The sequence below is a fragment of the Ambystoma mexicanum genome, chromosome 1p, assembly GCF_040938575.1.
Source record: "Ambystoma mexicanum isolate Mex_15411 chromosome 1p, UKY_AmexF1_1, whole genome shotgun sequence".
NCBI classification, from domain to species: Eukaryota; Metazoa; Chordata; class Amphibia; order Caudata; family Ambystomatidae; genus Ambystoma; species Ambystoma mexicanum.
The window spans coordinates 393,320,518-393,340,071 of NC_090921.1; the positions used below are offsets into that span (position 1 = coordinate 393,320,518).

The 19,554-nt window shown below is 53.8% G+C and overlaps 1 protein-coding gene across 2 annotated transcripts in view; it reads left to right on the forward strand.

Annotated features, from left to right (window-relative positions):
* LOC138570977 (SURP and G-patch domain-containing protein 2-like) overlaps window positions 1–19,554 on the forward strand; it is a 95,627-nt gene that overhangs the window by 71,440 nt on the left and 4,633 nt on the right. For both annotated transcript variants that reach the window (XR_011303885.1, XM_069649160.1), the window contains one exon: window positions 17,033–17,094. Coding sequence is in view for 1 of the 2 variants with exons in the window: in XM_069649160.1 (XP_069505261.1) it covers window positions 17,033–17,072 (40 nt within the window). In the remaining variant the exon portion in view is untranslated. The remainder of the gene's footprint in view (window positions 1–17,032; window positions 17,095–19,554) is intronic.

Consider the following 19,554-nt stretch of genomic DNA (forward strand, 5'->3'; position numbering starts at 1 on the left):
GGGCTGCGACGTGGAGGTCGACACACACCTTCACAAGATTCTACTGTGTCGATCGGGACTCCAGGGAGGAGTCCAGGGTCGGCCAAGCAGTGCTGCGCAACCTGTTCGCTTAAGGTGAGCCTGGTGAGGAGGTAAGAGATGCTTAATGTTGAGTCTGTTGCCACCTCCCGTGGTTGTGCATGTGTGTACTGCTATGTATTCTCTTATTCATGAGCATGTGAATCCATACCAATGATGGAGAAGGAACAAGTTACTTACCTGTAACTGTTCTCTAGCATGGGACTGGCATGGATTCACATGCAAACCCTCCCGCCTACCCATCTGCGGCTCTTCACTTGGTCAACTGCCACTTTACGTGCTACCAAATCTGAGGATGGCTGCCAGAGGCGGGGCTTAGGGAGAGGGCAGTCATTGGCTGGGGGCAGTATGACCCAGAGACCAGTGATTGGTTACTACTAAGACCGATCAGAAACGAAACTGATACAGATTATTTTCTATACCGAGGATTCCCGGCCTGACGGGGAATATTCATGAGCTTGTGAATCCATGCCAGACCCATGCTGGAGAACAGTTAGATAAGTAACTTGTTCCTTATTCAACTTACTACCTTGTGCCAAAAAAAATCTAACGATGCGCCCAGTCTTAGACTTACGCCCTGCAAACAAGGATGTCGAGCCCCAAAAGTTTCACATGACTACTCTCCAAGAGTACTACTCTCCCCCTCCTAAAAAAAAAAAGGGATTCTCCAGCATGGGGTCTGGCATGGATTCACATGCTCATGAATATTCCCCGTCGTCAGGCTGGGAATCCTCGGTAAAGAAAAAACCAGTATCAGTTTCGTTTCTGATCTGTCTTTCGTAGTAATAACCAATCACTGGTCTCTGCGTCATACTGACCACAGCCAATGACTGCCCTCTACCTAAGCACCGCCTCTGGCAGCCATCTTCAGATTTTTACCGCACGTTCATGTGTTGGGATCCTCGTGCTATTGCTCTCGAGCGTTAGTGCTATTTTTTCGCGCTTTTTACAAAAAACTTCGATTCTTTCGGTCAAAAGAGCCTCAAGCTCCACCGATCCTACATCCGATCAACGGGGACCCGTGTCGGATTCATCTGTGCCCCTCAAGGGTGAAGATTTCGTCGAGCTACACTTCGGAGGACTCCAGAAGCTTCTCAGGCCCTGTCTCGGAGATGGCCCAGGAGAAGGGAAGCTCGACGCCCGGAAAGCTGTTCAGGGTCTGCCCTGGATGCCAGCTGCAGAACGTCTTCAAGGAGGACGAACACTCTTTCTGCCTTTACTGCCTTCATGAGGACAAGACGCACGTGGAGAAGGACTGTGCGTTTTGCGGCAACATGTCGGAACGGACCATGAAGGACCGCCATCAACGTCTCGCCAACTGGCTGGAGGGTAAGAGCCCGTCTGGCGAGAAGAAGAAATCTGAGCGGTCTTCTAAGACCTTTGAGGGCGCGACGGGGGCCCAACATAAGGCCAAGCACCGCGAGTCCGCTGGCACCGGGAGCGCCGAACGGTCGGGCTCTACGGGCGCCAGGCAGGGCGCACCCTCCCCGGCACCATCAACCACGAGCCAACGCTCTGGGTCGGGTAAGAGGAAGGCCGAGCACCCGGCGAAGCTCCTGGAGAGGCCCCGGTCGAGCTCTAAGGCAGAGGAGGAGCGTGGCAGTGCCCCCTCCCTCAAGGATAAGGCGGTGAGCGCACCTAAGGTGGTGAAGGCCTTGATCCATCCGACCAAGCCCTCTATCGAAACGGTCGCGGCGGCCCTGGCTCAGCCTGTTGTGGCTGCACCAGTGGTGGCGACCTCAGGGCCCAGAATCTCCCTGCCTCCTCGGAGGGAGTCTTCCTTTGTGCCCATCGATAGGACCCCCGTGAAACCCTCCGTGGGGAAGAAGAAGGGGGGGGGTAGGGCGTCGTCGTAGAGTCGGCCTCAACCTCAGAAGAGGAGCTGATCGAGGTCTTAAGCCACGGCCTAGGCGTGGAAGAAGGCCAGCCCGTCGGAATGGACCCCGACGCAGGTGACGACATCGTCGAGGATACCGACGGGGCCCCTGCTCGCCCGTCGGATTCCCCTCTGCCAGCGCCGCAAGACAACTCGGCGGCCATTTTGTTGGCCATACAGTCCTTATGCTCCGAGATAAGGACGAGGCTACCGTTACCGACGGAGGAACCTCTCCCGTCGGGGGATCCAGAACCGGGACCTTCTGGTGTTCCCCCTACCAAGAAAAGAAGGATCCATCCACCACCTCCTTTTCAACCGTCGCGCCCCTTGCAGCCCTCCTCCCCGTCCACCCGAGGGGATGATACAGGGACTGACACGGCAGCGACGGGTACGGACGACGAGGATTTTCCGTCGTCGCCTCCCATCAGGGCCTCTCCGCCCGACGAGATCGGATCTTTCCACTCCATGATCTCCAGGGCTTCCGAGCTTTTCCAACTCTGCCCTGAGGAGAAGAAAAAGGAAGGCTTCCTTTATCAGCGGCGCGAGGCCAAGAGGAAGACGGTCCTCGCAGTGCCTCTGTTGGACGACATTTGGGATGAGGGCCTTTCCCTCCTCAAGAACCCTTCCACGACGCCAGCTAGAAGAGACCGGTACGAGAAAAAGTACCGGGTCCCGGACACGGCCCCCCTATGCCTCCGGGCGCAGCCTACCCCGGACTCCGTCGTCTCCGCGGCAGCCAGGAAGAAAGCGGGGGGGGGGGTGCGGCCTCCACATCGACTTCCCCGCCGGACGGCGAGGGAAAGAAATTGGATACTATGGGGCGTAGAGTCATCTCGTCGGCAGCGACGACGATTAAAGCGGCCAACGCCTTGGCTATCGTGGCCCGCTACGACAGGGAGCTCTGGTACAAGATGGCTCCCCTGCTGGATTTTCTGCCGGACGACAAGAGGGCGGAGGCCCTTGAGATCCTGCAGGAAGGTGAGGTGGCCTCGGACCACGCCATCACCGTGGCGACGGACATCGCCGACACTGGATTCCGCCAGCTGGGCAACGGTGTTTGCCTTAGACGTCGTGGATGGCTCAAAGCTACGGACTTCCGGCAGGACGTCCAGACCAGAGTCCTGGACATGCCCTTCGACGGGAACAACCTGTTTGGGAAGACAGTGGACGATTCCCTTCAGGCCATCAAGGCGGATACTGAGACGGCCCGGGCCCTTGGAGTCCTGCAACGACGGACGCCCTTTCGGAGCGGCGGAGGCAAGGGCGCCTCCAAAGGTTCCGGCCGCGGTTTCGCTTCCTACCGTCAAGCGGCCCGCTCGTCGTCGCAAGAGGCCTACAGAGGACGAGGCAAGTCTAGCGGACCCCGCCGTCGTCGCCAAGGAGGTCAAGGCGGCAAGGCCGCTTCCAAGCAGGATTGAACCGGCCGTGGGGTCGGGCCCCCACCGAAGCACCCCGGTGGGAGGCCGGCTGGCGGGCTTCGTCAGCGTGTGGGAGTCCATCTCCACCGACCGTTGGGTGCTGGACGCCCTGGCCCCGGGCCACGCGCTCGAGTTTCAAAGAAGGTGCCCGCGCGTCCCCCCCCGTGGCCAGGAAAGAACTTCACGTCCCTCAACTTCTCCTGGAGGTAAAGGCGATGCTCAGAAAGGGCGCCATCGAACTCGTCCCAAAGAGGCTTCGGGGCTCCGGAGTCTACTCGAGATACTTCCTCGTGAAGAAGAAGACGGGAGGATGGCGCCCCATCCTGGACCTGCGACGTCTGAACAAGTTCATCAAGGCGCAGAAGTTCCGGATGGTCACCCTCCAGCACGTCCTGGGTCAGCTGGAGGAAGGAGACTTCCTATCGTAGTTGGATTTGGAGGATGCCTACTTCCACATTCCCATCCTAAAGGGGCACCGCAAATTCCTCAGATTCGTGGTCCAAGGGCGTCCTTACCAGTTCAAAGCCCTTCCCTTCGGACTACGGTCGGCACCCAGGGTATTCACCAAGTGCCTTGCACCGGTGGCGGCGCAGCTGCGCCGCGAGGGGATCCACGTCTACCCCTACCTGGACGACTGGCTCATCCGTGCCAAGACTAGGGAGCTCGCCGTGGTCCACACGGCAAGGACCGTCCAACTCCTCACGGACCTGGGTTTCTCCGTGAACTACGCCAAATCCCACCTGGTGCCCGCGCAAGTCGCACTGTTTCTGGGAGCGAGGCTCGACACAGTGTCCCTTCTGGCCTCCCCGTCGGAGGAGAGGACCAGGGCCATCTTGGGCAAGGTGCAACGGATGTTGGTGGCCGACGCGGCCAAAGTGAGGTCCATCAAGTCCCTCCTCGGGATGATGTCTTCCTGCATCTACCTCATTCCCATGTGCAGGCTCCGGATGCGCCCGTTGCAAGAATTCCTGGATGCGCGCTGGATCCAGACGACGGGCAGCTTCGAGGAAAGGATCAAGCTCGACGAGAGTTTCCGACGAGCGATACGGTGGTGGGGCACCCGCGCGCATCTGACGGCGGGCATGGACTTCCAGACCCCAGCCCACCAGGAGACTGTGACCACGGATGCCTCCCTGGAAGGGTGGGGAGCGCACACCGAAAATCTGCACGCAAGGGGACTCTGGCGCCCGACGAAGTCCCTACATATCAACGTCCTGGAGCTCCGTGCAGTGTTTTGGGCCCTCAGGTCCTTCCTTCCGTCCCTCAAGGGCAAGGTGGTGAGGATCTTCACCGACAACACCACCACCATGTTTTACATCAGGAAACAGGGCGGAACCAGGTCCCCAGCGCTGTCCAAGGAGGCGCAGGACCTGTGGCATTGGGCCGTCGCCCAAGGGATTTTTCTGGTGCCGTTTCATCTGGCAGGGATAAAAAACACCATCGCCGACTCACTCAGCAGGGAGCTGCGCTCGTGCCACGAGTGGGAACTACGGCAGGATCTGGTGGATCGCCTCTTCCGACGGTGGGGCACACCCCAGATCGACCTGTTCGCGACGGCGACGAACACCAAGTGGCGGAGGTTCGCCAGCAGGTTTCCCCAGACGAGGAGCATGGGCGATGCTTTCTCGTTCCCCTGGGAGGGCCTGTTCCTCTACGCGTTCCCTCCCTTGCCTCTGCTAATCCGGCTCGTCAACCAGCTCAAGAGGTCACGGTGCAGGATGATCCTCGTCGCACCTGCGTGGCCGAGGCAGATATGGTTCCCGGACCTTCTGGACTTGTCAGCGTCCCCGCCGATCAAGCTGCCGGCGGACGCGGATCTACTCTCCAGGGAAGGAGGCGCCATCCTCCACCACGACCCGAAGTCGCTGAACTTGCAGGCCTGGCTCCTGCAGCACTAGAGTTTGGAGGATACGACATACCGGCCGATTGCAGAGAGGTTCTTGCAAAGGCCAGGGCGTCCTCGACTCTTAAATGCTACGGACACAAATGGAAGAGGTTCTCTGTCTGGTGCCACGCACAGAAGATTAACCCTCTACGGATACGGCTCCCCAAGTACTGCCGTACCTGCTGACGCTGGCCAAAGCTGGTCTGGCACATGCGTCCATCAAGATTCATCTTGCTGCGATCTCCCGATACACCAGAACCACGGGCCGGACGTCCTTGTGGTCTCATCGTCTGGTGAAAGAGTTCATGAAGGGACTGTTCAGATCGTTCCCGCCGGTGAAGGCTCCGGCCCCGGCGTGGGAGCTCAACGTGGTGCTGACCAAGCTCATGGGACCTCCGTTCGAGCCTCTGCACTCGGCCCCGTTGAAGTTTCTATCGTGGAAAACAGCTTTTCTTGTGGCCATCACCTCCGCACGACGAGTGGGAGAGATCCAGGCCCTTTCCTGCAAGGCCCCGTACTTGACTTTCCACGACACGAGGGTAGTGCTCAGGACGCACCCCTCCTTCATGCCCAAGGTACCGTCGGACTTCCATCTCAACGAACCCTTGGTGTTACCTGTGTTCTTCCCGTCGCCGGCTGAGAGGACTTTGCACTCGCTGGATGTAGCTAGAGCGCTGAAGTTCTACGTGGACCGCACGAAGGGTTTTCGGAAGACGTCACAACTCTTTGTGAACTTTGGACCTGTCAATCAGGGGAAGGCTCTCTCGAAGGCTTCCATCTCCAGATGGCTCTCCGGCTGTATCATGTGCTGTCACCGGTTGGCAAACCGACCGCTGCCTGGCCGTCCGAGAGCCCATTCCACCAGAGCGATCGCAGCTACCACGGCGTTCCTATCTGGTGTGCCCCTGCTGGACATATGCAGGGCTGCTACGTGGAGGTCGACGCACACCTTCACGAAATTCTACTGCGTCGACCGGGATTCCAGGGAGGAGTCCAGGGTCGGCCAAGCAGTGCTGCGCAACCTGTTCGCCTGAGGTGAGCCTGGTGAGGAGGTAAGATGCTTAATGTTGAGTTGATGTGATGCTTAATGTTGAGCCTTTGCCACCTCCCGTGGTTGTGCATGTGTGTACTGCTATGTATTCTTTATTCATGAGCATGTGAATCCATGCCAGACCCCATGCTGGAGAAGGAACAAGTTACTTACCTGTAACTGTTGTTCTCCAGCATGGGTCTGGCATGGATTCACATGCGAACCCTCCCGCCTACCCCTCTGCGGCTCTTCACTTGGTCATACTGCCACTTCACGTGCTTCCAAATCTGAAGATGGCTGCCAGAGGCGGTGCTTAGGTAGAGGGCAGTCATTGGCTGTGGTGAGTATGACGCAGAGACCAGTGATTGGTTATTACTATGAAAGACAGATCAGAAACGAAACTGATACTGGTTTTTTCTTTACCGAGGATTCCCAGCCTGACGACGGGGAATATTCATGAGCATGTGAATCCATGCCAGACCCATGCTGGAGAACAGTTACAGGTAAGTAACTTGTTCCTTACATGGCAAGATTGGACATGAAAGCTGCCTATTTTCATATTTCCATGTTCCCAGCGCACAGAAGATTCTTGCGCTTCAAGGTGGACAGTCAGCACTACCAGTTCAAGGTGCTGCCCTTCGGTATAGCCTTGGCTCCAAGGGTATTCACCAAGGTTCTGGCAGTGGTGGCGGCACACCTACGCAGGAAGGCAATCCCATTGTACCCTTAGCTGGACGACTGACTCATCAGAGACCCCATTCAAAGAACGATCGACCTCTTCGAATTGGGTTTCTCCATAAACTAGAAAAATCAAGCCTGGTGCCAAGCACCTCGCAACAGTTCCTGGGAGCTGTACTAAATACTCGAGGGGGTGGCCTTTCCATCAGAGGAAAGAATTCGGAATATATTACTGTAGATGCCTCAATATCAGTCCGGTCGCCAGATAACGGTGTGCAAAGCGATGTGTTTGCTAGGCATGATGGCGTCCTATATTTACCTGGTCCCCCACGCGTGCCTGCGTCCCATGCAAGAATGGTTGGCTTAACAGTAGTCTCAGCCAAGTGGTCAGTGGGACGATCTAGTGGTCTTTGCGCCAACACTGGTACTAAGTCTTCACTGGTGGACAAGAGAACCTGTCAAAGGAGAAACCCTTTTACGATCCAGAGGTACAGGATGTAGTCAGAAAGGACGCATCCCTGTCAGGGTGGGGAGCACACCTCCATCACATAGCTCAGGGTCTCTGGTCTCACACACTGGCCAAGAATCAGATCAATCTGCTAGAGCTTCTGGCAGTATTCAGAGTGCTTCGAGCCCCACCTGTTAAACATGTCAGTGAAGATCTTAAACAGCACAACAGCGATGTTCTACCTAAATAAGCAGGGAGGGACTTGTTCACCAATCTGTCCAAGCTTGCCCAAAAAATTTGGATATGGGCCCTCAGACGGAACATTTACCTGTCATCTCAACATGTTCCAGGGGATCTCAATTCTCTAGCAGACGCCTTGAGCAGCAGAGATCCTCTCCCAAGAGAACACAAGTGGTCTCTACAGAGGTCGTAGAACATCTTCTCAGTGGGGTTTCCCCACTATAGACTTATTCGCCACAAGCGAAAACAGACAATGCCCAGACTTGCATCCAGGTTTCCCCAGCCAGGCTCCAAGGGGGAACACCCTGTGGACGAACTGGTCAGGTATGTTTGCTTACGCTTTTCCACCAACTCCTCTGATGGTCAAGATGCACAGGGAATCGATTCACACTCATCCTAGTTGCTCCCATGTGAGCGAGACAACCGTGGTTCCCACACCTGCGCAGGCTAACAAAGTGTGAACCAATCAGACTTACGTGCTGGTACAACCTACTATCCCAGCACGAAGGTCAAACGGTGCATCCTCAACCCAGCTCAATGAACTTCGGCAGCATGGTTCATGAAATCATACGAGTTTGGACACCACCTTACCACAGAGGGGCATGCACATCCTAAAGGAATCTAGGAAGCCCAACACTAGGCACTGTTATTTTGACAAATGGGAAAGATTTGTTATCTGGTGCCAGAATAAGGGAATCAACCCAGTTGATTGCACTCCTTCTACTATTGTCACCTACATGCTCCACCTGCTGGACACAGGGTTGGTATTTAATTCACTAAAGGTACACCTAGCAGCTCTTGTCAGCATACACCACCTCCCATAACAAGGTATCTTGGTGGAAAGTACCACTGGTTAAAGAGACTCCACCCTCCAATTTCTAGCCCACCACCAGGATGGGACCTTAATGTGGTGCTGGCTAAACTCATGTCCTCCCCCCTTCGTGCCCATGCATAAAAGCAGTCTCAAACACCTGACATAAAACTGCCTTCTTATTACATAGATAAGAAGGGTAAGTGACATTCATGTCAGTGCAGGACCCTTTCTTTACTGAAGATAAACTGGTTTTATGAAAACACCCCAGGTTTTCATCTAGTTTATTTCTAAATTCCACGTTAACCAGTCCATTGAGCTTCCGGCTTTCTTCCAAGAACCCCAAAGCTCTGCTGAGGTGAAACTACACACCCTAGATGTGCGTAGGGCGGTCCTATACTATGTAGACGAGACCAAGCCGCTAAGGAAAACAGACCACTGTTTGTCTCCATAGCTACAGGCAGAGAGGGAGATCGCGTTTCTAAAGGTGCCATCTCTAAGTGGATTATAAATTGTATCCAGCTGTTACTCCCTTTCTGAAAAGACTGCCTTTCATGCCAAGAGCCCACTCTACAAGAGGCATTGGGGCCACTCTGGCTTTCATTGCAAATGTACCCCTTGACACCATTTGCAAAGCAGCTACTTGGAGCTCTATTTACACTTTACTCAGCACTACTGCATTGACACTCATTCCAAGACACTCGACAAGCGGTTCTTAGACATTTATTTGCTCATGACCCATCTCACATCCCACCTCCTAACGCTGCTCGCTAATCTATGCACAGCATGTGATCTAAGCAGATTCCACAAGCCTCAGAAGGGATGCATTACTCATCTTATTTCTGATGCTTGTATCTGCTTAGATTCACATGTGACCCACACTTCCTCCCCTCAGGGCGCATGGATGCTTGTAGTCTTATCTTTCTATCTATCTGTTTTGATAATCTGTACTCTCGATACTCTTCATGCTACCTCATGTCAGAAAAAATACAATCTGAGGGTCCTAGACGCGTGAGGATCATGGGTACAGTGGATGTCACACTAGGGATAGTATTACTGGCACGCCCTGTGTCGACGCCCATTTTCGAGTTAGCTAACACTCTGCAGCTTTCACTAGATGTCGGCCTTGATTACGGTGAGTAATGTATCCCATATATGGTCATCAGAAACAGCCATAGGTGATATTTTTGGCGGGATAATTTTGGGGTTTTGGGAGCAGTGGTTGCAGGGGTGTGACCCGCAGGTTCCATGCCAAATATGGCGCTATTTTTGTGGGGATGTTAACACATGGAACCGCTGCTTGGTTGGTGGTAGTATGACCCAGAGCTCAGTGATTGGTTTTTAGGAAAAAAAGGTTCAGAACTTCCCAGCCTGACGGGGAATATTCATGAGCATGTGAATCTATGCCAGACCCATGTTTTTTCTGCTCCCAGGGTGTCTCTACCACCGAGGTGAGAGGCCTCAGCCAGGCCAGTGGTAAAGTCTGCAGGCACGCCAGTGAAGAGGATGTTGTCACTGAGCCCAGCTCCGACCCCTCAGGGTGCAAAAACGGCGGTGGGGGCGATGCAAGTCTCAGGCCAGCCATAGGCCGTACCCCAAAGACAGGTGTAAGGCAATGAAGGCGTGGGGTCTGTGCAGACAACGCCCGATCAGCCAAGAGATGTATCCCTGGACATCCTTTCGACCTTACACGCGTTAGTTTCAGAAATCCAGAAGCAGATGCTGCAGGCCCCATCTCCAGATCAGTATCTAGCTAAAACGAGGAAGTGCCATCCGATGCCCCTGAATCAACCTCCACGCCTGTTCTTGGTGCTCTGCCTCACAATGGACACTGCCGACGTTACAGCTGGCGGGTCGCCACAACCAAGGGCATCCCAGCCGGATGAGGTGGGGTTGTTTCATGCCATGGGCGCCAAAGCTTCTGAACATTTCCAGTTGACGAGGGCTTCATATACGAGGCGCGAGGCCAAGAGTAAAGCCATCATGGCAGTGCCACTCCTGGACGACGTGGGGGAGGAAGGTCTAGTCCTACTGAAGAATCCTCGCACAGCGCTGGCCAAGCTGGATAGGCTAGAAGTGCCTATGGTTACATCGCAGCTGCGAGGAAGAGGTAGTCTTAACCCCTCATCAGTCCCGAGGGGAAGAAGTTGAACACCATCAGAAGGCAGGTCATTTACTCAGCCCAAGACGTTCAAAGCAGCCAACACGTTGGCGATCATGGCCAGGTACGATTGGTAACTGTGGTACAAGCTGTGCCCGATTCTGGTTCCTACCCAGACAAGAGGGTGGAGGCGATCACACTTAAGGAATTACTTGCGCTTCGGACCGTGCCATCACAGTGGCCCTGGAGATTGCTAACACGGGTTTCTGGCAGATTGTGGGGAGGGAGTGGGGGAGAGAAATGGTCTACCTCTGTCAGCAATGCTGGCTAAAGGCCACTCATTTCCACCAGGAAGTCCTGAGGGGGGTAATGGACATGCCCTTCGATAACCTTTTTGGGAAGGCCAACTAGTACTTGCAGGCCATCAAGACGGATACAGAGCCAGCTCGAGCTCTGCACTCAAGCACTGCTTTTCCTGGTTCTTTTCTGCCCTCCCGGTCCACGACCATAAGGCCTACAGGGGCCGTTCCAAGGCCTTCGGTGGAGGTGTTGGTGCCGAAGCAGTACTGGACCGACCAGGACGGCTGACCCCCACCCATGCACCCTGGTGGGAGGCCAGCTGACAGGATTCATCAGCGAGTGGGAGAAGCTCTCCAGACAGGGGTGCTGGACGACTCACCCAAGTGTCCCCGGATCCCTCTGGTGGCCCGGCAGGAGCAGCACATCCCTCAACTCCTCCAGGAGGTACAGGCCATCCTACGAAAAGGGGAGATGGAGTTGCTTCCAAGGTCACTCCGGTGCTCTGGAGTCTACTCCCGATACTTGTAAGTCAAAAAGATTGAGGGCTGTACACCCATTCTACACCTGCGGCATCTCAAGTACCTAGTCCCAAAAATTCAGGATGTTCACGTTGCAGCACATGCTTGGCCTACTGGAGGAGAGAGACTTCTTGATGTTGCTGGCCCGGTAGGATGCCTACTTCCACGTCCCCATTCACAGGATGCACCGAAGTGCCTATGCTTTGTGGTACAAGGAAGTTCAAGGCCCTCCCTTTTGGTCTAAAATCTGCTCCAAGAGTATTCACAAAGTGCCTGGCACCGGTGGCGGCCCATCTACTAGTGAATGCATACTTGTTGTTGCGACAGTTTACTTACTGTGCGTTCTTACTATTTCTAACGTTAGTTAGATTTGAAACATGCAAACGTTTGTGTGAATTTGTGTTTGCCTGCAAATAATTTTAAAAACTCATTTTAGAATATCATTTAATTAAAGTAAGTTAGAAACTTTGTGCCTAGCATTTGCTCTGTAAAAGTGTACAGTTTCACCTGTTCCTTGCTCATTGCTGCTACATCTACATTTTGCGACTTGTGAATAGAAAGGCGCAGTTTGCCTTTCTTCTTGCTCATGCTGTCGTCCTTACGGACTGCAATCCCCAGCACTCCACAGCCTCTTAAGGACCTTGGCACGTTGTAGAAGGTGCTGGTAAGTGCATGGGAAATGTGAGTAAGTATACTTTGCTCGCCTTGCCCTCTCAAATAAGCTCCTTTATCTTAATCCGTTGCTATGATTCACCCGAGTAAGTTACTTATTGCTATTCTAGGTCTCACTGAGTGAGACATGGCTGAATGATGCCACTGACTTCGCTGCCTCATCTGCAGTTCCACCGGATTAGAACCTCTTTTGGACTGAAGAGAAAAGGTGGAGGGCCACTACTGGTCAAACAATGTGACTTGTCAAGTTGTAGATCACACTGGTATATATGACTGCTAGTAATCCTAATGTCACTCATTTTAGCTATTTACAGACCACCTACAAACATAACACTTTGAGGAACAATGTCTTGCTTTCCTCAATAGTCTAATCCCGTCACCAATTATCATCGTAGGGGACTACTGTGCAGAGGACCCTCTTGATAATTGGCCAAGTCATATATGGATGCTGCAGTTAACTACCCAATGGATAAAAGAACCTACACAGGGATGGGGGGCATACCATCGATTGGGTTCTGTTGCACCACCTAGATGTTCTGAACCCCTCTTCTAAATGTCAATGGCCTGACCATACTCCTACGTCACGTCCCCTTTCCTCTATAATGCATGGGCGTCCCTCGATAGGGACAGGAGACGGAACCTTTTTTCACGCCCCTTTTAAATTTAGAGGCATGGCCCTGGGAGAATGTGTTCCCCTGACTCCACCCACTGGTGCCACTACTGAGTCCCTGTTTCTGCGTCTACTGGAACGGGCCGATTTCACCAGCTCTCCTGGGTTTGGCTTTGCCCATGTCATACCAAGCGCTCTCATGGATTTTTTTTTCTTTGTCTTATCATTCAGGTACACAGTCCTCTGGCGCCATGCTCCTCCCAGGCGCATGTTGACTTGAGCAGGCTTTCGCAGGTGTCCAGCCTGCGAGGGGCTCTTCTCCACATCGGAGCCCATGCTCTTTGCCTCCGCTGCCTTGGCCCTGACCATGGATGGGAGGGCTGTACCGCGTGAAATGCACTTTCTTCACTTGCTCTGAACAGACTAGCTAGGTGGGAGGAGATTGAGCTCTTCGAGACAGGAGGAACCCCTCATGTTCTCACTGGCACAGGTACTGAGGCTAATTCAGCTACTGGACCGTCAGCACCGTTACCAGAAGACCCCTCAGCCTGAGTGGGTGCAAGGTTCTTTTACTGGGTGTAAGCCTGAGGGGCGACACCCTTTTACCAGCAATATGTCAGCGGGTGCTCCTGCACACAGCACTACCGGCGATACTGCCGAGGGCAACACACCTACCAGGTCACTGCCTTAAGTGCAGGGTAGGGCTCATGCTCCATCGCCAAGAGTCCTCAGAGCCTGGGCCCAGTGAGCCAAGCACCACTACTTAAGCACGTGCATGCAGCTCAACAAGATGGCTGCTCGTCCGATACTGCCCAGAGGAACAGAGCCGGTGGGAGAAGTTTAAAGGTGGGACAGGTGTCAACCAGGTACGTGGCCTACAGTTTATCCTTCTGCAGCACAGGTTTACCCTGCAACCAGGTAGTCCCCAGGTGTGCACCAGCCACCTGCTACCCAGTCATCACCTTCCACCCCACTGGCCTGCGAGGACCGGGTCTTTGAAAGGTTCCTCATGCTCATGAGATCACCTCAGATGGGGTCCATCCTTGGATGTGACCAAGGACATGCTCCCTGCGCCAATAGTCATTCCTCCTATGGCTCCGGCGCCATGAGCCCTGGTTCAGCACCTGCTGCCCACACCGGCTCCTTTGATTCTGCCTCCCACAGTTCAGGCGGTTCTGTACCAGGCTCCAGTTTCCATTCGTCTGCGCCCAGCATTCCTCCACCCATGGGGGTACTGGCCTGAGGTCTTTATGCCCCGCGGCTAGAACAGGTAGCCTGATGCAAAAAGACGTTGCATTGGCTAAGAAGGTATGGCTCTAACCCCACTTGGCCCAACCTGTTAATCGGTGCCTGGACGCCAAGTATAGGTAAATGGACGCGGATCCACTCTTGCTGTTGGCCTACCCTCAACCGCACTCTTCGGTGATCTTTGCAGCATCACTACTCTGTTACTAGGTAAGATGATCTTGGAGGCGTACAGGAAGAAGCTTTACGCCCAACGCTTCGCTGCATCGTCAATCCAACGTGAAAGCCATGCTAGCTGCCAATAACCAAAAGCATTGGCGGGAAATGGCCAACTTCCTTCCAGAACTTCCGGTGTAGTGCCAGTCATGAACGGGACTGACGGGCATAAAATTGTGGCGCAAGACGGCAGTCTACTGTGGCCCACATTGACACCTCTGGCCATTCCATATGCATTGCAGTGGACATGCCTGCCTGGCTTCGGGCTACTAAATTCAACCCAGACATCCAGGAATGCATATTGGACCAGCAATTCGAGGGTGGCAACCTTTCACTCCACCACTGATGAGCTAGATCAACAGTTTACAAACTGCCAAGCCTTTATCCTGAAGGCCACAGCGTAGACCCAGTCAATTCTGCCCCCCGACAAGGGGGGGTGGGGTGGATGTTCGGATGGTTCTGTGTTCTCAGAACTGGTCCAGGCAGCCTGACAACTCGCAGAGTCAACACTGGCACAAACGCTGGGGAGTAAGGGCTTTTTTTCAGTCCCATTACTCTGCAACAGCCTCGTGGGAAAGAAAGCAGGACTTGTCCTTTCGGGTCCACGTATCTCTGGTGGGGGGGGGGTCAGGCTTGCCCTTCACGCTCATGTTTGGTGTCAGTTTGCAGGCCCCTGGCTCCTCTGTTGTATCCATGGGGTACCGCCTACTGATTCCTCCCTCCTCCCCTACCACAGATTGGAACAGCAACTCTGTTGGCGTAAGTTCGTTCGGTCCCTCGTAGAGAGCCAGGCCGTGGAAGAAGTCCCAGCGAGGATCGGGCTTCTATTCCAGGATTTTCACCATACTAAAGAACCAGGCTGGCCTGAGTTGTGCTGGACCGCTTCCCAGGGTCTTCAAAAATTCAAGATGGTTACACCAGCACTCATAGTGGAGACATTGTGCATGACTGGCTGTGCTCCCTGGATCTGAAGGACCCTTATCTACACTTCCCGGTGCACTTAGGCCTCAACTCAGCCACCAGGTTATTTACCAGATTCATGAATACATTGGCGGCCCTCCTCAGGGCCACCCCATCGACCTGTGCCTGCACGACTGGATCAGGGCGAGAGCTCCGGAGGCAGTTCACCACACTACCTCCACCCTAATGCATACACTCCACAAGCTGGGATTTTTCACTCAACCCCAAGTCTCAGCTGCGGCCTATGCAGAGACTGACCTTCCTGGGCCTCATCTGGGACACATGCCCTAAGAGTATTCCATCGGAGGACAAGAACATAGCCATAAAGAGGGCCACTACTCGCTTCCTCAGCCGAGAAGTGACATCAGCCTGGTGGTACCAACACCAATTTGGTTTCATGGTAGCGGTCCTACTGGCTGTACCCCACACTAGACTCAAGCTGAGGAGATACAGTTGCACTTCGCAGCCTCATGGAACAAGGAGAGGGACTCTCAAGCGGAGCTCGTCAATATTCCTCATACTCTGTCATGTCCCCTTTCCTCCCTACTGTACGGGCGTCCCTTCCAAGGGATGGGAGACAGAACCTTTTTCACCAGAAAGAAAACCATCCCTTTTTAAATTCAGAGGTGCGCGGGGACCATCACTACAAACCCAGCCCTAGAGGGCTGGGGAGCTACCTTGTGCAGCTGCAACTTCCACAGTCTGGTCCAGTCGGCCCACATCAACTGGCTCGCGTAGATGGCCATCTGGTTTGCTCTCGAAGCCTTCCGCCCTGTACAACAGGAGGTGCCCAAGTTTGCTTTCTAGCATGGACAGGGACTCCCTGGGTAAGTCATGCAGATCCAGTGAAACTACATGATGGCTCTGGTGGCCAGCAAATGGTTCTTGGAACTACTCAGCCTGTCTGATCAGGCCCCGGTGCACCGTCCGCTGGGTCCAGCACACCAATCTCGCAGCAGGGAGGCACGGTCATCCACCTACCCCCCAAAATAGCCCTTTCCTCAGTGTGACCTGTCAGGAACCACGCTGCATCTGCAGTGGTCTCCAGACAACCTGGACATTATACAGGTGGCTAGGAGTGAGTCTACTAGGAGCCAATACAAGCAAGTGGACTAGGTTTTGTCAATGGGCAGAATCAATGGAGGTTGATCCCTTGACTTGCACGTTGGACAACGTGCATGCCCATGCTATTCGAGCTGAGGCCATGGCTATTGTGTTCCAAAGAAGTGCTGTATGGGCTACGCCCTCGGCCTTCTGCCAGCACTTCTGCTTGCATGCCAGCTCCAGGTCAGATGCGGGGGTTCGTCAGGCAGTTTTGAACTTTTCTTAGGACAGACTCTCCCTACCCTGGGTCTACATTCAGTTGTAATCACCCATGCAGTATGGAGGGAAGGGGCGTGGAGTAATCTTAATAAAGCTAGTGTAATAAAATGAGGTTATAGTCTACGCGTTCAGGGGGACTGAGTGCCGCTGGTGGGTATAGTCGGGGTGCATCCCCTCAGGGGTGCGCCCCATTATTAAAGGAAGATTTTTCTGGTAATCAACCCATGCATACATCACTTAAAACCAATTGAAAAAAGCATTTACTTTGGCAACTAACTTAATGAACTCTTCTGATAAGTCATTTTGCTGCAGAGCGGTTGTGAGACGATTGGCACTACAGTGTTCAATTATTAAAATAATCCCCATAACTTGGACACATTGCATTGGTTGTCACTGTTTTGCGGTTTTAGTGCTGTGACTGGAATGTCTTCACTGCACCGATGGACCTGCCAAGGAGAACATTAACCCACTGGCATGTCACAAAGCACTTGGCAATAGTGTGCAATCATGCACTTGGAATTTTGGCTTTTTTTTTTTCCTGAAACGATTTTTTTTTTTTTTTTTAAAGCTGTATGTTTTGAATGACTAGAATTTCAGTAGACTAACTTTTGTTTCTTCTACAGGGGTGATGCTTCAGGAGACGGAGAAGATGGGGATGAGTGAGACTGAGTAAGGCTAACCGAAGGTATGTTAGATGCTGGGTAAAGTATTTGAAGGCCTGGCAGGAAGAGTTGCTTTTCACTAATAACCTTACTTGCTGAAAGATTTACTTTTGAAATGCCCCCTCAATCTGCCAGTAGCTGGTTTGGGGTTGTATCCTCCGCTATTGGTAACAACCATGGTGTGATGCTTAACTAGCCCGTAATGTATTTCCTGTAAGTGCGTCTTTTGTCCTGATGAGGCCTACACCAACCTATTAACCATGTTGTGCTGCGTTGAACTTGGTACTCCTTGAAAAGAATAGCTAGGAACTTGCCCAGAAATTCTTGTTTGGCACCCTCCTCACAGATACCTTGGAAGCTTCTTAGATCTTCTCCAGAAAGAGCAGTTCCGTGCAACAGGGTTGGCTACTGCTATTGAACAGTCAGGCTTTTCACACGACGAGGTGGATCAGGAGTGGAAACCTACAATCGCTGCTTCTCCAGAACAGGGTCTGGCATGGATTCACATGCTCATGAATATTGCCTGTCGGGCTGTGAATCCTCGGTAAAGAGAATTTGTTTCTGAACTACTGGGCCATACTGCCCCAGCCAATGACTGCCCTCTACCTAAGCCCCTCCGGCAGCCATCGTCAGATTTTTACCGCACGTTCCAAGTGTTGGGAGTCCACGTGCTATAGCTCTCGAGCGTTTATTGCATGTTGAGATTAGAGTTTTGCCATATTCTACACCCCTAAAGGGCGATTTTTCGTCCACTACTTGGAGGGTTCCAGAAGACCCTTGGGGTCCTACACTGCGTGGACATTGCCGGAGACTCAATACCTCTTTTCAGGATCTGCCCAGGATGCGGGCAAAGGAACGTCTTCCTGGAGGATGGGCACTCCTTGTGCCTTTATTGCCTACATCCGAACAGCTCGCACGTGGAGGAGGCCTGTGCGTCCTGCAAGGACATGACCACCCGCACCATGAAGGACCGTCACAAGCGGCTCGCCGAGTGGCTGGAGACTAAGAACCTGGCGGCAGGTGAGCCCCAGTGGCATGCGTCTCCCAAGAGAAGACACTCAGACTTTCTAAGACCTTTGAAGGTGCCCTGTTGATGGGGGGGGGCACATAAGCCAAAGCCCTGCGAGTCTTCGGCTGCCAGACTGGGTGCAGCTTTGCCGCAGCAGTCAACCACGAGCCATCGCTCCGGCTTGGTGAAGGAAAGGCAGTCTGAGCACCTGGTAAGCTTCGGAAGAAGGCCCGGGCGACTCTGATAGAGAAAGCCAAGGGGAGCAAGGTGCTGACCCTCCCACCTCCAACCCCCCTACGGTGAAGGCCTAAGACGCGCCTGCAGTCGTGAAGGCCCAGGTTCACCAGGCTAAAGCATCGATTGAGGGAGTGGTGGCGTCCCTGACTGCTGCGGATGCAGGTCCCAAGGAGGCATCTGCCAACACGAGTTTCCCTGCCTGCCCGGAGGGAATTGTCATTCATTCCCATCAAGAAGACTCCCGTGATGATGCTGATCTCCCTGTTGCCCCTGGCCGAGAACGGGGGGTGTGGGGATGCAGTGGTCCAGCTAGACTCTTGAGATCTCTTCCGGGGAGGAACTTTCAGGCTTGGCACTGCCTGAGAAGAATGTCTAGGCCGGCCCCTATGGGAAGGACCCCGACAAGGCAGATGGGGAGACCAACGGCAAGGCGTGGAGGAACCACAGATGCCCCCGTCGCAACTGCCCCTTCCTCCACGACACAGATCAGAGAAAATCCTACAAGCTCTGCACATCCTTTACACAGCTACCGACAAGACTGCCAGCAGCAAGGTAATCGTCGTCGCCAAGGGGCCCTAGGTGGGACGGCCTCAGCGAAGCAGGACTGAACCGGCTGGGATGTCTGGCCCCCACATAAGCACCCCAGTGGGAGGCTGGCTGGCGGACCTTGTCAGCGTCAGGAAGTCCATCTCCACCGACCATGTGCTGGATGCCCTGGCCCACTGACACGCTAGAGTTCCAAAGGAAGTGTCCGTTTTCCACCTGTGGCCAGGAAAAAGAACCACGTTACACAACACTTCTAGAGGTACGAGCGATGCTGAGAAAGAGTGTGATAGAGGGGCTCTGGAGTATGCTCGCTGTATTTCCTAATCCGAAAGACCAGCGTTGGCGACCCATTCTAGATCTCTGCCGCCTCAACAGATGCATCAAGTCACAGAAATTCCAGATGGTCACCCTCCAGCACGTGCTGGGACAGCTGGAGGAAGGATACTTCCTGTCGTCGCTGGACTTGGAGGATGCTTCCACATCCCCATAGAAAAGGGAATCAAAAGTTTCTGCACTTCGTGGTCCAAGGACAGCACTATGTTCAAAGCCCTTCCCTTCAGCTAGAGGTTGGTGCCAAGGGTCACCAAGTGCCTAGCACTGGTGGCGGCACGGCTGCGCCTGCAGGGGATCCACATCTACCCCTATCTGGACGATTGGCTCATCCAAGCGAAGTCAAGGGAACTCGCAGTCG